General features: G+C 42.1%; 1 protein-coding gene across 5 annotated transcripts in view; it reads left to right on the forward strand.

The window, feature by feature from the left end:
- The window catches only part of esrrga (estrogen-related receptor gamma a), an 87,912-nt gene extending 69,022 nt beyond the window's left edge, over positions 1-18,890 (forward strand). For all 5 annotated transcript variants that reach the window (XM_015952795.3, XM_070554792.1, XM_015952792.3 and 2 more), the window contains exons 7-9: positions 9,692-9,798; positions 9,885-10,047; positions 13,082-18,890. In XM_015952795.3, the coding sequence (XP_015808281.1) occupies positions 9,692-9,798; positions 9,885-10,047; positions 13,082-13,326 (515 nt within the window). In that variant the 3' untranslated portion in view covers positions 13,327-18,890. The remainder of the gene's footprint in view (positions 1-9,691; positions 9,799-9,884; positions 10,048-13,081) is intronic.
- The last annotated feature ends 729 nt before the right edge of the window (positions 18,891-19,619 follow it).

Below are 19,619 nucleotides of genomic sequence, written 5' to 3' on the forward strand. Positions count from 1 at the left end.
CTACTTTAATATTATTAAATTAGAGTTTTTCATGCTACAATAAAAGATAAACTGTGTTGCCATGGATATGTTTGTGTCATTCGTGTTCATCAGTAAAGTTGTGTGTATGCTGTGTGTGTAAAAATGTGCGTTTGTGTCAGAGAGATGGACAGGCGGAGTTACTTTGTAAGCTGTTCAGCGGTGTGTACACACAGTTAATTCCTCTGACAGATTTGCACACACACACACACACACACACACACACACACACACACACACACACACACACACACACACACACATGCTCAGAATGGTCCCTCCTGCTTTTGTCAGCATTATATTGATGGAGGGATGGGGGAGGATGTGAAAGCTGAGGATGAGAGAGAGATGGATGACTGTAAAAGACAAGAGAATATGAAGTATGATGGTGAAAGTAGATGTTTTTTTCACCCCCAAATATTCATCAGAATTAAAGGTTATCTCTTTATCACTTGAGCAGTACTCTTGACTCTAGGAGGCGTGAAAAAGACTTGGCCCCAGTAGAGTTTGTAGTGTGTTCACGCACGCACACACACACACACACACACAGTCCTTAACTCTGCCCTGGTGGAACTAGAAGTGGGTAATTAAAATGTAAATATTGATATTTTATTATTTGAAATGGCTCCACTGCAATGCTCTTAATGTCACTCCATCTGTCGTCTCCGCGGAGGCTCTGGGTTGCCCTCGACGACCTCCACGACCAGCTGCCCCCCACCCGAGCAACCCCACAACGACAACAGCTACGGCACTAGACAAGCAGCTCTCTGTTGAGGCTATTTCATTTTGGGTCTAATTAAGTGTTAAATATTAGCACTCACAACCAGGGAGACAGCACACACCACACGCATGCACACAGAAGATACCACACACACACACACACACTACGCCTCTTTGCTTTAGTCTCTGTCTTTCACATGCACACACACACACACACACACACACACACACACACACACACACACACACTCAAAGAGCTACAGCAATGGGAAGATTTTAAGTGTTAATCTTGCAGTGCTGCTGATGGTGTCTAATGTATGCAATTAACAGTCAGCCAGGGCTGAGGGTTTGGTAATTAGCTGGCTGTTCACACTGATTAGAGGCTACCGCAGCCCTATGACTGCTCTGCTCTCCCCCAGGCCGCACAGAGAAAAGGGGGTTGTGGTGGAAAGGGGGCGTAAAGGAGGGGGGAAGGGAGCAAAGAGGAAAGAAGATGTTTTAACCAACAATCTTAGGGCAGTTGAAGGCACAGTTATGATTCTGTCGTATGACGATTGTTAAAGTCAATGCTTTGCTGTCTTAACTTCATCAGCATGGAACAATACTAAATGATGACACACAACCCCATTATTAAAGATTATTAACTAGGATCATGTGAATTTCCTCAGTTTCATGCTGAGTTCAGCTGCAGGTTTCGCGCACTAAAGGAGTTCTTATTTTACACATTTGACACAGATTGGCCAATGATGTAGTTTTGATGTCTTAATAAATCGCTCATGTTTTAAACTTTAATCTAATGCTTCTAGTTAGTCACTGACATTCTAGACGGGTCTTTTATCATCCCATCCCTCAGTGAAGGAACGTTCCCAACACCTGGATGACTCCTTTGTGTTGGTAGTTGGTGCAAAAACAGCAAATCTGGACACCAGAGCTGTACCAGGACTAGCAGTGGAGCCCAGGGCTCGACACACGTGAGGCGACAAACGACCGCGATCAGCGAAATTCAACGTTGTCGCTTTTATCACCTGACACACGGGAGGCGACCCGCGGCCAGCGGCAAAGCCGTCTACGTGTTCTGTTCCATGGCGAAATTGAAACTTCCATTGTTTTGCTTGGCTGTGTCAGGTTGGAGGGAATTAAGGTTATTTAAGCGGTTCAGAGTTAAAAAAGTGGTAGATATGATGTTTCACAAGGTGCTGCTAGAGTTATGTGAAATCTTACTTCTGATTTCACTATATAAAACATAATAATAATCAACTTCTACTCCATGTTTGCTCGGAGATGTGCGGAGCATCCTGTCCGCTCATTGGCCAGTGAATGAAACCTCCGTTGATTGGTCCTCGTCCGAGCGACAGCGATGAAACGTTGAAAATATTTCAACTTTCTGGGATCGCGTCGCTGGGTCGCCTGTGCACGACACATGCACTAGTGCTAAATTTCACACGCACGTTTTTTGCATTTCGCTTAGTAGGAGGGAGACCCGCGATTATCGCTTTGTCGTGCATGTCTCATTGAAAATGAATGGAGAGGCGATGTCCGTGGAGGCGACATCGCTAATTAGGAAAAAGGTCATAGCTGAGTTTGATCTCGGTCTGTGATTTGTGAGTTTTAGTAGATCCACGGATCGCTGTTTGATGACAACAGTAACATTACATACTAAAACCTCTACTGATGAAAAGTTTCTGAAGCAGCCATGTTGTGTTTCAGGATGAGACTCAGTTTGCAGTTGGGATGTGGTGTTGGAAGTCACGCCTACTCACAATCGTGGTGTTCGTTCATGCGTCAACAAATTAGAAACGGTAATATTTCAACATACAGCAGCAAGAGTCAACCCCTGAAACAAATCATGTGATCTGTGTGTATAACTCATTTGTTTACATTTAAAAACTTGCGTTGAAACCACCCACTAGGGGGCGTTTAGTTTGCTTTGACTTCTGTCTCTTTTCATACTATGCAACTTATTATTTTTATTTTTATATTTATTTTTCTATTATGCTCTGTTCTTAGAAAGTAAATTAGTAAATATAGTAACTGTGTATACTGTATTTGTGTTTTAAAGTAGTTTACTGAGCTAAGGGATAATGTGAATTGGACTCGTCTACCAACTTAGTGCGTTATGATAGTTGTGCACGTACTTCTGCAAAAGTCTTTAAAGCAGAAGTCTGGAGTTGCATTTTATTTGATGGCACCATCTTGAGTTTTAAATTGTATTACACTTCATACCATTCTACCTACTTCAATGTTTACGCCTCTCATTCATGAACATGCTCCTCTAGCCGGCCAACAGAGCTAAAACGCATTGTGCCACAATTATTATAATCCTGTTGTGCTGTTCATTAGACTTCCTCGCCCATGAGAAATGTTGCCAACTGTGCATTTGTCTAGGTACGTCCTCAAACGCCTGCCCACGCTCTGTGATTGTGACATAAGTAAGAGGATGTGTAACTCTATTGGCTAATGCAGAGCGCAATCAAAATGGCATGGGGCTCTATGGGATAGGGGTGGGCTTAGCAAAGCAAGACTGTCACTTTTATGGATTTCTAAAAAATCATATATAATTCCAGAAAGGGGGAAGACTTGCAGCATAAAAGATGTGTTGCTGAGCTACCCAGTCCTCATTATCATAATCCGTGGGAGTGTCTAGTCAACATTCCCAATTCTTTCTGAATCTAGATCTCTGAACTAAATTCTGTTAACCTAAAGGTTTGTTGAAAATTCTTAAAATCCTGAGATGTTGATCTTTCTTGAACTGTAACCATGGATATATTTCATCACAAACTCCAGCGAGCTGTAATTCTTCCCTTTCAGTCAGAATGATGACGTTGTGTTTGGGTGTGAGTGTAGAGACACGTGCAGTTGGAGAATGAGAACAGAAAAGGTCACAGGTCAAAGTATTTTAGCAGCGATGGGTGTATTTTGTATCTCTTGCACTTTCATGACGTATCGACCCCAAGCACAAGGTGTATCATCTCAGTGGCTACATTACAAATTAGTGGGTGTTGGAGTGTGTGTGTATGCGCACGCGCGTCTTTAAGCTCTTTTACATTAACTGGTTCTTGGGTAGATTTGTTTCCATCTCGTTGCGCATCTCTGTTTAATTGGGTCAACTGGTGTGTGTGTGTGTGTGTGTTTGTGTGTGTGTGTGTGTGTGTGTGTGTGTGTGTGTGTGTGTGTGTGTGTGTGTGTGTGTGTGTGTGTGTGTGTGTGTGTGTGTGTGTGTGTGTGTGTTGTTTCTGCCTGGCCAAAGCCAACAGAGGGGGTCCATGTTCATTTTGGCCATCGTCTGGCTGTATGGTACCAAACAGTGTGAGATGCACACACACGCTCAAACACAATGCACCACATGGAAGCACTTGCATTGCACAGTGTGATACAATATGCACACGTTTAAAAAAACACACATATAATAAGTGAGCGCATGGGAGCCACGTACAGCAGAGCAGTGAACATAGATACTAAAAACACTCATACACACGGGGCAGCAATGTGCTGGTAGCTGTTGGAAACTTCACGTGTCTTCATGCAATCTCTGTCTCAGCGGGTGAGTAGGCTTAAATCTGTCCCCTGCAGAACACAATGCATGCACATGCTGAACACAGACAAATCCACGGTTCTCATCTGTTGAGTTTCGACAAAACAAAACAATCAAAACTCCTCATGTCTTCTTTAAACAAACCTAGATACATAAAGATGGGATGTGTTGGGATAAGATCGCTTCGCTAAATCTGTTAGTTTTTGCAGAAAAAGGTAAAATCATCAGTAGTATTCTACCAGTACTGTATTGAGAAAAATACTACTAAATGTGTTCATCTAATGAACTAGCTTCTGCTCTTGGTACTTTGCCTGCAACAGAACCCGTGTTCAGATCCTTTATTTGCTAGAGGTGTTTCAGCTCATCACACTGTCATAGCACTGTTGCATGTTGTCTAGAGAAATAACACATCCTTGTTTAGTTTTGTTTTTTCTTGTGTATGAGCTTTAGGCCACGATGCACTATCACACCACGTTTTATTAAGTAACTCCCTGGATCTTCTCAGTGCATCAGGAGTTTTACTGTTGTGTACCATTCCAGCTACAGGCTTTAAAGCTGCCTCAAACTTTAAAGCAGACAGGCTTTGATAGAAGTGTGAATCACTGCTGTCTCATTGCTCAGACAGTCTGAAAAGTTTTTTGTTAAATATGTCCCATGGCTGTGGTCAAGTAAAGCAGAGAGCGGGACTTCCAAAAGAGATGCTCAGCTGTTACAAGTCTGTTGGGGGAAGGCTGCGACTAATTTTGTACCTTAATGCATCCTCAAGTGTGTTGTGATCCTGCTGCTAGTGGCTGCGTTGTCGTGGTTATACAACTCAGTTGAAAGGAATCTAGTCAGCATTTACCTTTATGTTATTCAATTACAAAGGCTAGCTGCTAAAACCTTTTTCACTCTTCTAATAAAAAAATAATCCTTTTCAAGGTTCATAATACACAAACACCTCTATTTAATCTAAACTGCAATCTCACACTGGGATTAAGTCAGTCATTGGCGCATTCGCATCAGATGGAGCCCAGTGGCACTGGTTTGACCTGCTTCTGTGCTGGCAGTTCACTGATGACGTGCACACGTTTTAGTAAAACCCATAACTTCCTGTACAAGGGGTAAACATGTTGACACAAAACATTTTAAAGAATTAAAAAATGTAATACTTCATTTATAATATGTAATTGGATTAAATCTGAATGGGTACAGTTACCTATTTATATTTGATTTGTCCTAATAAGAAAAAAAAAAGCCCAAAAATTCACCAGCTGGATTCCTGAATGTGGAGACTGGTCGTGTGTTTCTAACTGTCACCAGTTTTCACGCATTCTAGCTACACACATGCAGAAACACGGTGTACCTTCTTGGATTCTTGGAATCACATACCTGTACACATTTCTGTATAAATGTACAAGAAAAGACACACACACACACACCCTCATAAGCATCAATCGCTTCTCACTGGTTCCCATTTGCCCTGTAACCACACAAAACAAATATAGGGCTCCTAGATATGTGCGTTTGTGTGCATCTGTGAAGCAACTGGAGCATGAGAGAGGGCTATCCTGTAGGTGTGTGTGTGTGTGTGTGTCTGAGCCAGACTGTTGTGCGGTCTCGGGTGTAAACGTGCAGTCAGGACTCATTTGGCAGACAAACAGGCCGCAGGGTGGCTGGGGAGTCGACGTGTTTCTGTGTGTGTGTGTGGGGGGGGGGGGGGGGGGGTATCTAATAGAGAAAAGTGAAAAGAAAAGAGAGAGCCCAGAAGAACAAACTGCAGAGGTTAAGTTTGCATGGCTGAACCTTAGCCTCTTTCTGTCAGGAAAGCCAGTGCACACATCGTTTCTTTAGGCCCCTTCATAGGTGTTGTAGCAGATCGTTCTGTTTTCGAAATTACACTGAAACTCAAGCATTAATGTGAAGTTCATGACACAGTTACTTGACCTCAATTCGAGTATTTTAGTTCAGAAACAAAACTTTAAACCTAAAGCATCCATCCATCTATTAGTGTCTGCTTATTCGGAGTTGGGATGCGTGAGCCGCAGCCTAAGCAGAGAGGTCCAGACTTCCCTCTCCCGAGCCACTTGGGCCAGCTCCTCCAGGGGAATCCCTAGGCGTTCCCTGGCCAGGCGAGAGACAGAGCCCCTCCAGCGTGTTCTGGGTCTTCCTTTAGGTCTCCTCCTAGTTGGATGTGCCTGGAAAACCTCATCAGGGAGGCGATGTGGAGAAGCAGCTAATCTACTCCGAGCCCCTCCCGGATGACAGAGCTCCTCACCCTGTCTCTAAGGGAGAACCCAGACGCCCTGCAGAAAAAGCTCGCTTTAGATGCTTGTATCTGTGATCTCTTTCTTTCGGTCACTACCAAAAGCTTGTGACCATAGGTGAGGGTTGGAACGTAGATCGATCAGTAAATCAAGAGTTTCTGTGTCATGAACATTGTGCCGGACTGTTGTGGAAAACCTAAAACTTGATCCTTCCAAAAGTTTAAGTCTGTTCATGACTTCTTAAATGTTTCCAGACTATTGTTTCGTACACATTTGAAACCTGCACTGCTAGTCAGGCACCCAAGACAACAAATTTGCACAGCGTAACGCAAACAACACACTCGTACTTCCTCACTTTGTGTGAGATGTCTTATCAACAATGAGCAGAAAGGAAATGTGATTAGAGCCAAATCAGGAACCTTCTTTTGTCAAGTGAAATCACAGGTATGAAAGAAAGGTCTCCGCCCCTCCCCACCTCCAGCATCACCTCTTCTTCTTCCACCTCTCCTCCCTTTACTTTCATCTCTTCTCCACCTCTCCATCAATACCCCTCTCTCTCTCCATCATCAGCACTAAATTCCCATTGATGTTTCTTTTCTTCTGTTGTATCGATCGCTTCATGAGAAGGAGGGGAGGAGGGGGGAGCGAAGAAGGGAGAGATGGTGTTATCTGTTAATTAATTTGTCCTGAAGCCGGCCGCCTATTAATCAGACAGATAAGAGGCATTGGATGGCTGAACGGCACAGACAGACTGGTGGGGAGGGGAGAGGGGGTGGTACACACACACACACACACACACACACACACACACACACACACACACCGATGGAGTTACACATGCAGATACTTATGAAAATATGTATGGGAATGCATACAGGCAAACAGTGATAAAAGACAAGCCAGCCATTTAAATGCAACAGTGGTGTTTTTTAACGTTCAGATGCAAAATGTAAATACGTACTTGTTTTTAGAATTACACAAAATGCTTTCACACACACACACACACACACACACACACACACACACACGCACGCACGCACACACACACACACACACACACACACACACACACACACATAAACCTCAAAATGATAAAAAACCATTGATGTGCCTCAATAAAAACCGCTGCAGTTCAGCTCAATAAATTAATTAGGGTTTTAATTATTGGTGTTTTCTCTCTCTCTCTCTCTCTCTGTGTGTGTGTGTGTGTGTGTGTGTGTGTGTGTGTGTGTGTGTGTGTGTGTGTGTGTGTGTGTAAACATGTGTGCACTTGGTTTGTAATTAGATGGGAAGGCGTTTATCGATGATGGTGAATATCCTCTTATTAATAACGAGCTTCATATGCAGACTTTTTGATGACGTTAACAGTTTTTGTTTTGACTTTGTTCAGATGTGTTCTGGACAAGCCTGTGGTGCTCGTGGTTCACTTTTTAAGCCTTTATTTTGCATTAATATACCTACACTAAGAAATTGAGGAATTCAATTGTGTGTGTGTGTGTGTGTGTGTGTGTGTGTGTGTGTGTGTGTGTGTGTGTGTGTGTGTGTGTGTGTGTGTGTGTGTGTGTGTGTGTGTGTGTGTGTGTGTGTGTGTGTGTGTGTGTGTGTGTGTGTTAACCTCTGAGACAACCTCCTTCAAAGGGAACTGCCAGTTAGAGCGCTGAAAACACCCATGGAGGAGTTAAAACACACAACCAGTGACACTATTAAATGATATTAACCCCTCACACATGCCCTCCTCTCTTCACTAGACCTTGGGGCTGAACAGATTCAATAAGAGCTTGCGTGATCATTTTAAACATGCCAGCTCATATTTCCTGAGCCCAAAATGAGTGAGAAGGCACTAAAGACCCCCTAAAGATATCTGCTCTTTGTGTGCATGCGTGGGTGTACAAAAACCCCCTTAAGAAACGTACCTCTAATCCCTTCTGATGATTTCATTAGGAAGACGAAGGTACTTCCAGTTGGCAACAATACTGCTTCCTTCACAGAGCCATGTGTGTATCATTCATACACATTTGGATGTATTCCAGCCTACTCCTGTTCACATTTGTCCATGCACGCGCATGTTTGTATCTGTGTTTTATTTTAAGTGTCTTTGTTGGATGTTATAATAGTGAGTTGGCAGAAAGCTCATTGCAAGCAGCAATAGCTTGCAACCTGGACATAATGAGACGCCTGCCATTACCCATCAACACACAGTAAGATAGGAGCTTCTAATGTGCACCTGCACCCTCAAACTCATCATCACACATTCCCTCGTACACCTTGCATCTCAAGAGGAGGCCCATTGCAGCAGATGTTGTTGAACCAAGACCTTCTTTCTCATCTGCTTGCATTTCTTGGCAGGCTGCTCCTCTCAGATTCACATGAACACACAAACTGGGAGTCTGCAGCGAGGTCCAACAGGTGTGCCTGCGTGGCCTACTGTCTGTGCACTCACAGAAAACACACATACGCAGACAGGCGTGTGTGAACGGACAGGTGTGTGAGGAGCAGACAGCTGTGAGGAGAGGTGCGAGTGGGCAGGTGTTCCATTAAAGAGCCAGAGAATGAAGCGTAGACGATAAGTGAGAGACTTAAGGACGTGAAAAAACAGGAAGCAATCAAATCACAGCTGGGAAAGCAGGTTGGCCTGAACAGACGGGACATTCAGGTCAGGATGTATCAAGATGAAAAGAATCAGACAAACAAATGGCCAATCATAGACTGACACGAGCAGATAACAGGGCCAAGACTGACACTAAAGAAAACAGCGTTTTTGAGGCAACAGCAACAATTAGCATGTGTTTTTGAGCAGTGCTGCCACGATGGCCAGCATTGATCTGTGGAGGCTGTGGCAGGCGGAGATAAGACCTGCCATCCCCCAGGGAACAGCCCTGGGCAAAGGGGAGAGAGGAAGTCGAGGAGGAGGAGGAGGAGGGCTCATATGGATGGGGGAGTAAAGGAGACAGAGCAGAGTTGCTCTTCAATCTCTCACTAAATAAACTTTTCTACTATTTATTTTCTAACTTTTTTGTTTGGTTTTACTGTTGGCATCTATGTAGGTTCTACAAAATGCTCAAAATGTGTTATTTTTATATTAGTAACAAGGGGAAAAATCACTTCTTAACTCTGCTGCATTGTAGGTCAAGAAAACAAAAACATCTGTGCTCATTCAGTCCTCTTTCTTCACCAGGTTTCTCCACGCTTTCTTTAGCAGACCAGATGAGTCTACTTCAGAGTGCATGGATGGAGATATTAATTCTGCGCGTCGTGTACCGTTCACTGTCGTTTGAAGACAAGGTACGTGTTCCATCTCTGTTTTCCTGTTGTTATCAAATACACTGCTTTAAGTTTTCCAGGGTCACGCTCTCTGTGCTTTCCTCCAGCTGGTGTATGCGGAGGATTACATCATGGATGAGGACCAGTCCAAACTAGCTGGGCTCCTTGACCTGAACAACGCCATCCTTCAGCTGGTCAAGAAGTACAAAGCTGTAAAACTGGAGAAGGAGGAATTTGTCACCTTAAAGGCCATCGCCTTGGCAAACTCAGGTTAGACGTTGTTCTTGTCTGTTTGCACGTTAGACTGCTGGAAGAGAGTCAATCCCAGGAACCTTCAGTCCCACGAGGCTCATTTAAGCTGACACGTCAGTGAAGTGATTTCAGTAGTCTGCATGCAAACGCACTCTTATAGAAGATGCACATGTACTCATAACAATTATTTTTTTCCTTTTACAAGAATGAGTTAACTTTCCCAACTTCCACTGTAGACCCGCACGGTTGTCGTGTCATGCTACAGATGTAACATGCGCCTACACATATTTTTGTTTTATGCATGCGCCACTAGCATGCGGTTAAGCACAAACGTGCACAGATGTGTTCAGACTGAATTCCACCCCCAGACAAAGTGGCAATCCCTTTTAATAATTAGCATAGTTGTCTCTTCAGATGCCTGTTAAATAAAGTGAAATCATTAGAACTCTAAATCTGTCGATACAGCCCCGCCTCTGATGTGTCCAGCTGCATCGACAGCTGACTGACACACACACACACGCACACGCACACACACACCTTCTTCCTCTGATGACCCATCTTTTGAACTTTGTCTTGGAAGCTGGCCAGCTCTTCAGTACTCTTTAATTACAAGGGGAAAGCTGTCAATACGATGTGTTTAAAAAGGAGAATGCAGTGCAACAGCTTTCACAGAGGAGGTGGGGGGGCTTTAATGTCACCATCATCAACACACTCACAAACAAGCACAAAAACCAACATAGAAACTTAAAGTTGAACCATTTATTTCCTCTGATGTTGATATTATATTACGACTGTAGAAAATGAGTGGATTTTTAAACTTACTGTAGAAGTGATTTCATCACACTTAGTGCTCCATATGCAAATGCAGAAAATATTGATACTTTGTTATTCCCTGAGCTTTGTGTGACAATCAATGTGTGCGTGTACACGCATGCATGCACACAAAATATAAATTTAACAGTCAACATCATTTATTCTTTTTTTTAATTAAAAAGCCACATTTTGAAAATCGTGAAAAAAAATCCCCACAAAAAAGAGAATCCTCAAAAGAAAACATTTCGACAGGATCAACTGTATAAAAAACATCTTTACATAAAGTGACAAAGACATAAAATCTTCACTTCTTTAGCCAACGAAAATGGCTGAATTCCACATACAGTAAGAACTTTGTTTCATTGCCTCGGCTCTAACTGCTCTTCAAGACAACAGAATGCTAGCATTAGCATTTTGAAGGGCACTGACACTAATTAATTCACAGGATGCTAATCGTTTGCATTAATGAAGCCAAGCCTTAAGAAATGTTAGCAAACGTGCCCCACATGTAAAGAAAGCTAAACTGGCCATGGGAAACAGAAGGCACACGTGTGTGTTTGTGTATGTGCGCGCACGGTGGTGTGTGCAAGTTTCATGTTAACGTGTGTGCTTCAGCAGCCTGCTTGTGCTCATTAACGCCTGCTGGTTTACTTGTCAGTGTTCGGCGGGTCAAACAGGCAAAAGCCACGAACGGCAGCTTAGACGGCACGCTTTAAAATAACAAACAAAAGAATGCGATACTCGTTCAGCTTTAATCGGAGTGGAGGATTGTTTTTGCAAGAATATTCATATTAATTCTAGTGTGTTCCAACACAAGGGTGTTATTTTAACAAAAAGTACATTAAACAGACTAAAATGCATTTGCTGATCGTATCCAACAAGCAAAACCTAGTTCAACTGCTACATTTTTAAGGGGGAAAAATACAACAGAAGACCTCAAGCCAAAACTCTGAGGCCGAGCTTTCTATTGATCCTCCCAGATTTTAGCACACTGACCAGTCGGGTCCTGCATACTGATACATGCATTACACTCCGTAGATCCAAGTCTGTGCATTTGATTGTGTTGCTGGTGAATCTGTGTAAGTGTCTGTGTTGACTCATTTCATCTGTTTTATTTATTTTCATTTTGCACGTCTTACTTTCTGTGCAGAGGTTTGTTTACTTTTAGTCCTTTCTGAGCCTGAGAGAGCCTGCATGTTTGTCTGGACAGAGTTTCTGTTGGTACCAAATGACAACCTTAAAGTCTTAAAGAAAAGGTCCTTATAAGTGGAGTTAGAGTTTGTAAGAGTGTGCGGATGAGGCCATTGATAGTAGGCTTGTGATTATTATTTAACATGTATGTAATCATTGATTGGAGACATTGATCGGAGGTTGAGAGCTAAAGGCCAGCTCACATTAAGACATTGCCTCCCTAAGGGGCGATACGGAGCATTATTACTGAGAGACATTCTCATCCTTTACTGCCGTACATGCTGAAACACACCTAACGCCAACTCAGAGAGATTACAGATGTCTGCAGCCATGCACCTACACACACACGCACACACACACACACACACACACACACACACACACACACACACACACACACACACACACACACACACACACACACACACAAGAAAACACTATTAGGTGTTGCAGCGTCTCTTCATCATTCTAGGAGTCCATCTATTTTTTCTCCTCCCCCTCGTTTTTTCACCTGTCCATTCATCACACCCACACATGCACACTTTAAAGACAGAGGTAAGATGAGTGCCTGACTAGATTTAGTGATAAACCCCATTCCTGCCTTTAATTTTGTTTTTGTTTTTTATTCAAGTGTACAAAATCACAAATTTGAATGCTTTTTATTTAAATGCAAATGTGGTTACTTCTGCCGCAGACATCAAAATCAATAGAAAGTCAATAGAATTTACATTTATTGGATTTTCAACCTGAACATATGATTCGGTTGAGAATCTCTGCTTTGTTCTTGCTTGGATTTTAGATTAAGTTTGTTCAGTTCAAGCCACGGGCCCCTCCCAGACAAAATCAGCATGCTGTTGAGCAACACAGCAGCACATGCAGGCTCTGCTGCTCACTAAATCAGAACAAACTATGTTTAAAGTTTAAATCCAACCGTTTAGCAAAATCTCTTTATTTACAGTACAGTTTTATATTTGGGCATCAGTCAGTGCTGTTTATTTATTTAATTTTATTTTACTACTCTAACATGACGTTTCCTCTCTCTCACCAGACTCAATGCATATTGAGGATGTTGATGCAGTGCAGAAGCTCCAGGACGTGCTCCACGAGGCCCTGCAGGACTATGAGGCTTCCCAACACCAGGAGGATCCCCGCCGGGCGGGCAAGCTGCTCATGACCCTCCCCCTGCTCCGTCAGACCTCCACCAAGGCTGTGCAGCACTTCTACAGCATCAAGCAGGATGGAAAAGTCCCAATGCACAAACTCTTCTTGGAGCTGCTGGAAGCTAAGGTGTGAGGATAGGGAAGGAGAAGACACCAGTCTGAATCACCAGAGCTTCGTCTCAAACTTTGATCAACAACTTGAATGACCTCTTGCTCTTTCACATGCAAACACTCCTACACACACGCAGACAAACACACACGGTTTGCTTGGCTATTTTATCGCTCTATGACTAAAGAATCTATCTAGACCCAAAACCTGAACCCCAAGCCACTAGTTGACTAAAGGGCGTCCACTGCTCTCTGTTTTGGGGGAAATGTGTGGACAGCTGGACTTGACCCCTCCCCTTGGACCAACTGAACAAGACATTACGCACAGTGACTCGCATGTCCAGGTTGTGACAAAGACTTATGCATCGAGTAAAAATGAAGATGTTATTAATGACACACAATAATGAGGACACCTTTAAAAGATCAATAGAAAATTATGTTGTAGTTAAAAGACTGTAAGACTGCACTTGTGCCCCCCACCCCCACCCCCACCCATGTCACCAAAAAGAGTTTTTTTTTTGTGTTCAAGAAGAAAATGAATGAGGAACACTTGGAAAGTGTTCATGACATTTGTTGTACAGAGGAGTCCGGATGGATAGACGGGAAGAAAAGAAGAGATCCGCCCAGCCAAAGGATGGAATCATCCATTCAGAGGAGGCCTGCTACCTTTACTGTCACATCCCGATCTGTTTCTGGTTCTGAGTGGTTCTCAGTCCTGGGCCTGGCTCCCCGTTCTGACAGGCATTTACATTTTCTGTGGTTGTTGTGAAAGCCAGCCACGCTGAGAGCTTCTCAGACCAGGACTGGAAACAACCGCTTCAAACATTTTCTGGTGGTTCCTGAATTTCGTACCTTGTTTACAGATGGCCCTTCTGTTTCAGCTACAACTTTAACCGTCTGTTGAACTTGCCGAGGACAGACGTCTCCGGCCTCCTGGAATAGTATCGTAACAGTGTTTGTGCACTTGGTGAAGCTAAAAATTATTTAAATAAGGACAAATAAGACCTGAGGTGTGTTAGTTATCAGACAGTTTTTTTATAAATATACAAATTTGTAGAAGATGAAATCAAACTTTTGAAAATTCCCAAAAAGCTTAATAACTGTTCCCATTTTTCTGTGGAACTAACAGTCTTTCAGTCACTCCTCTTGTGTTTGGATGCTTGTTTGGAACATTTTTAGCTCATTCACAAACCGAGTCGCAGCTCTCCACACACCACTCTGCTCATGTGCCGTAAACAAAGGTCTGGCCCACTTCTACTCACCGTCCCGACAACAAAAAAACACTCTTTTGTCCTGTGGCGTTCACAACTTCCAGCTCATTTCTTGGGTCAGTGCAGAAATATCTTTGTGTCTCTTTCAGGGAATGAGCTTCACTCACATAGCCAAGTCCAAATCAGAAAGACAAGTTGTTGTTTTTTTCCCCTACTTTAGAAGTAATAACACTAATATTAGGGTTGTAAATAATTTTCATCTTGTATATGACATAACGCAACTCTGCTTTTCATCTTAAAACTCTCCTCTTAAAACTGAGGAAATCAACATGGCTTTTTTTTTCTATCAGCCTCGACACTTGCAGCAATTATCACATATATAAAACTAATGCATAATCAGTTCATCTTAGAACCTCTGAGCTATCAGGTTTGTTTGTTTTTTTTTTTTGCTTTGTTTTTATCAAATTTACTTTATAATGCTTGAAAGATGTGGTCTGAAACAAACATGCTGATACAGGAGTCACTGGTGAGGTTATTGTTTTCACTACTGAGTCCATTGAGGTCACATGACTCCCTGGCCCCTCCCTCTATTCAGCTCCTCGTTTATGTCGCTAGTGCTGATGACTCTAACCAGTTTCCAACACAGCTCACCTGGTTCGGTCACCTGTTGGCCTAGCAGCATGTTTGCTTCAGACCACACCTTCTAAGCCTCCGACTCCCAACCCACGTTTCAGAACTGAAGAAACTTCTTAAGATGAGAGGCGGATCAGCTAAACTTTAGTGAACTTGTCAAAAGTAAACGTGTAATCAGGGAACGCCAGGATTAGATGCGACTTCCATTTTCTTCCTAAAAGGGTTGATTTTGAGTAATTGGCTAATAGACTATTTACACTGTTCGTACTATTTATGTGAGTCTTTTATTTATCAAAAACACTGAGTCTAATTCAAGTGAGCCATATAAAGCCAACAGTAAATACCATGTTTTGCCCTTTTTGCATAAGGTGCTAGCCATATGATTTGGTGTTGGGACCATCTGATCTTAGCTTGGGAAGAAGCAAAATTGTGCAAGCAATAAGAAGTTTTTAGCTTCTTGTTAGCTCACCACCATAGACTGTATAGCGCTACAGGTTTTGCCAGTAAAAGTCATTCATACCGTGTTTTTCTTCCATCCATGACTGAATAGAACAATTTAGGTAAGATGTCCCTTTCCCAAATATATTAATGCTTTAAACACCAGCTGCCCTGTAAACATTAAAGAGCAAGTCACCCCCAAATATACATTTTTGGCTGATGAACTATATAAATGAGTGTCAAATTCTTGCTGTAGACGTGTGTAGTCAATAATTTGGCACTTTAATGCATCTTAATTAAAATTTAAATATTCTGCCGAAAACTGTCAGTGTTGCGCCGTCTTCAGGTCAAAACTCTGCACTGCATTTGACTTTAAATGTGCCACCGCTGTTGGCTAAGAGTACACTGTCACGTTAGTTGGTCCATTATGATGTCACAATGTCATTGTCAGCCTGTGTGTGTGTGTGTGTGTGTGTGCGTGTGCGTGCGTGCGTGCGTGCGTGTGTGTGTGTGTGTGTGTGTGTGTGTGTGTGTGTGTGTGTGTGTGTGTGTGTGTGTGTTAGTGGCTCTCAGGAAGTGGGAGTTTAGTAAGACTCTGGTAGGGGGTGAGTTGCTCTTTAAACACAGCACAGGTTTAACATTCTTATACAGTCTATGCTTGCTAACATCTTTTTTATTGAAATAATTTAAAGTTGAAATCTTAAAAATCATGTAGCGTTAAACATTTTGACAGTTTTACAGATGAGAGTGGAATTATATCAAATACTTGTTACCATTTGTTTTTGTATTTGCATTTTATCTATCTAGCAAATTTGCTCATTGTAATCATCATCCTTCATGTAAACCCAACTGTTAAGGTCTCTCAGATTAGGATTTTAAGATGTGATTTTAACTAAACTGTAGCTTTAACAGATTTTAAATGAAGATTCGACTTTTGTTAACTGTCTGCACATTTGCTCCTTTAAATCCACACAGCTTTTTTTTCTAGAAACAGGAAATGGAAAAGCTGAGCTGATAGAAAGTTGTGTTGCATTTTTCTGTTGGATGGAGAGACTTTTATCTCATTGACGAAACACGAACCGTCTGGCTGCTTCAGCTGGTAGAGTTGACGAAATCAACTAAGTGATTATTTTTTTATGGTTTGAGTATTTTTTGATGCCAAATAAGAATGCCAAAACAGGTTACCTTGACAACATCTACTGTAAAAGAGCTGAGGAGTGCAGCAGTGTAAGTGTAGTTGGCCTCTAACACCACACGTTCTGTATCAGTATTATTATGATTAAGGGTATTTTTTCTACCTTCTTTAACCCTGTATATTGTAAATTAAACAGATTGTAATTCTAACATACATTTTATTGTAAACAAATTCAAGAAAAGCAAAGAAAAAAATGTAGCTCAGCTTGTGTGTTTCATGTTTGCCGTTTATCTGTAAAGAAAAAATAGATTTTTCTTTTATTGGACAAGTTTATGTTTTGAAATCCTCTTTCGGTTTGAGTTTTCCTCCTCTGTTGGAACCTTTAAGGCGTTGCTGTGTGCTTTTGCTTGTGGTGATTACCGTCTCTGTGCCATGTGTTTCTCTTGTAGACAAACAGACTAGAGTAGAGGCCATGTTGTCCGTCCGGCAGATCCGTCTGCTAGGACTCTGAGCGCTAGATCCACTCGTAACGAAACCAAACCGGACATAAGACTCTATTAGGAATTTAACTGGCAGGATCCAAGTACATACCCCTTCCAAGCTATACGTAATTAAATATCAAGTATCTAAATAAACACCTTAACAAGTATTTAAACAGGGATCATTTGTGTAACCTTCCTATAGAATAAACAATAGACTGTGTATCTTTAGGTTTAAATAAAAAGACAGTTGAGCTATTCGGATCTGTAGTCTTTTATTTTATGTACATATCTGTCCTCCATGCAGCTCAGCTCAGTCATTACATTTACTGTTTCAAAAACGACTAAAGGAGAATTCCAGTTTTAGCTTCCTCACTGGGAATTATATTTTTCCAACAGGAATGGGTTAAAGGGGCAAAACAACCTTTCTCTACATCATACATTGTTGGTACTACTGTCTAATAAAATCACACTTCTGCTCAGACTTTGGGGACTTTTTTCAAGTTTTTTTAGCGAGTAAATACAGGAACATTTGCAGCTGAAGTTGCGAATAAACTCTTTTGTGTGTAAATACAAACTCGGGCCCCTTGTCAGGAGGACGGTGTTTAATACCGTTCACTGTACATTCATTATTCCGCACAAAATTGATGCCAGAAAGGTGCTCTCTTCTTACTGTTGTTTGGGTTTTGTTACTGTTCTGTTTATCTTTTTATTTATTTTTAAGCTGTCCCTGTGAACCTCTGACCTGTTCAACTGGAAACGTTTTTTCATGGCTGTAAAAATCTAAATGACTGCGGGGTAAAAAATGGAGGCCAATGCTTCTAAGCTGTTGCTTGTAGCTACGATGTGCAGCAGGAAGCATTTTACGACGAGCACTGTTTTTCCTCACTAAGGAAATGTCTGAAGGCTGTATGATATAAAGGCAAAAGTTGTACTTTTTTGTGTTTGGTTGCAAAGCTACCAGGGGGCAGTGGGAGACTGACCGCCTCTGTATTTGCTGAACTTTGACCTGTTTGCACTTTGGGCGTCGCGTCGTTGCCCTCATTTTGAGCTTAGATCCATTAGCTGCAAACACACCATGTAAAATTAGTTTAGCTGAAGCCGAGGGATCCGTTTTTGAGTCGCTGTGACAAAATAAGATTGACCATCTTCCCCTGAATCTTGGTAAAGCTTTGTTGGGCTCTACGATGATTTGTCCCTCAGTTTATTTTAATCCCCAACTGTAACTGCCCCTCGTGCTGCAGCTTGTCTGAATTAGCAGATGTATTAAAAAATACTAAAGACAAAGGGAAACTTTTTAAACATTGGAACAAAGTGGATATCTAAGGATTTTTAAAAGCCCTTGAGCAGTGGAGAAAAGTTGCTGATGGGGAAGGACCTTGTAGTATTACTGAAAACATGTCCGTAGATTTTAGATGTGCTTCACATCAGTAAATAAATAATTAAAAAAAGACAAATAATAACCTGTATATTTTTGTGACGTGTATCATACAAGTGTGCTCCAACAATACTGTCCATTTGTGTAAATGTATTTATTTCACATTGTATATATTGTTCATTGCAAAAAGAGAGACCTATGATTCTGTAACTTAAACTATTATGGGTTGAAACATTACATGTGTTACTCCAAACTATGCCTTTCAGGATTATTACAGTAGAGCAATATCAATTAAAACCAGGCTTCCAGTTTTGACATCAGCCTCCTGTCTCTGATTTCTTACCTTTGTTTTTAACTACTAGGAAAACCACCCAATATACTCACCTGTATCTCTTAAGCACTGGGCTGTTTAATCTGGTGTTGCTGTTTGGTTTTATTGCGTAACATCAAGGACTCTTGTTTTCCATTCACCCATCCATGTTCTGAACCCGCTTTGTCCATGTAGGGTCTTCAGCGGTCAATGGGCAATCAGGCGGGGTACACCCTGGACAGAGAGCCAGTCCATCGCAGGGCAACACAGAGACACACAGGACAAACAATCATGCACACACACACTCACACCTAAAGACAATTTAGACAGACCAGTTAACCTAACAGTCATGTTTTTGGACTGTGGGAGGAAGCCGGAGTACCCGGAGAGAACCCGCACATGCACAGGGAGAACATGCAAACTCCATGCAGAAAGATCCCAGGCCGGGAAGCGAACCCAGGACTTTCTTGCTGCAAGGCAACAGCTCTAACCACTGCACCACTGTGCAGCCCGAACTCTTGCTTTAATTATTATTTAATTATTATTAAATTAAAAAATATTTTCACTAGAAGCCCAGCACAACTTCCAAAGTTTTGGATCAGTGGATGTGTCCCAATGGTGTAGTATTCTGCTGAGTACTTGTCCAACCCAGTCCACATACATGTAGGTTGTGCCCTTCCCTGACCACTAAGACCTGAAGTGAGCATTTGTAAACTTGAATGGTCAAGCCTTCA

Source organism: Nothobranchius furzeri, chromosome 9 (assembly GCF_043380555.1).
Source record: "Nothobranchius furzeri strain GRZ-AD chromosome 9, NfurGRZ-RIMD1, whole genome shotgun sequence".
Classification (NCBI taxonomy): Eukaryota; Metazoa; Chordata; class Actinopteri; order Cyprinodontiformes; family Nothobranchiidae; genus Nothobranchius; species Nothobranchius furzeri.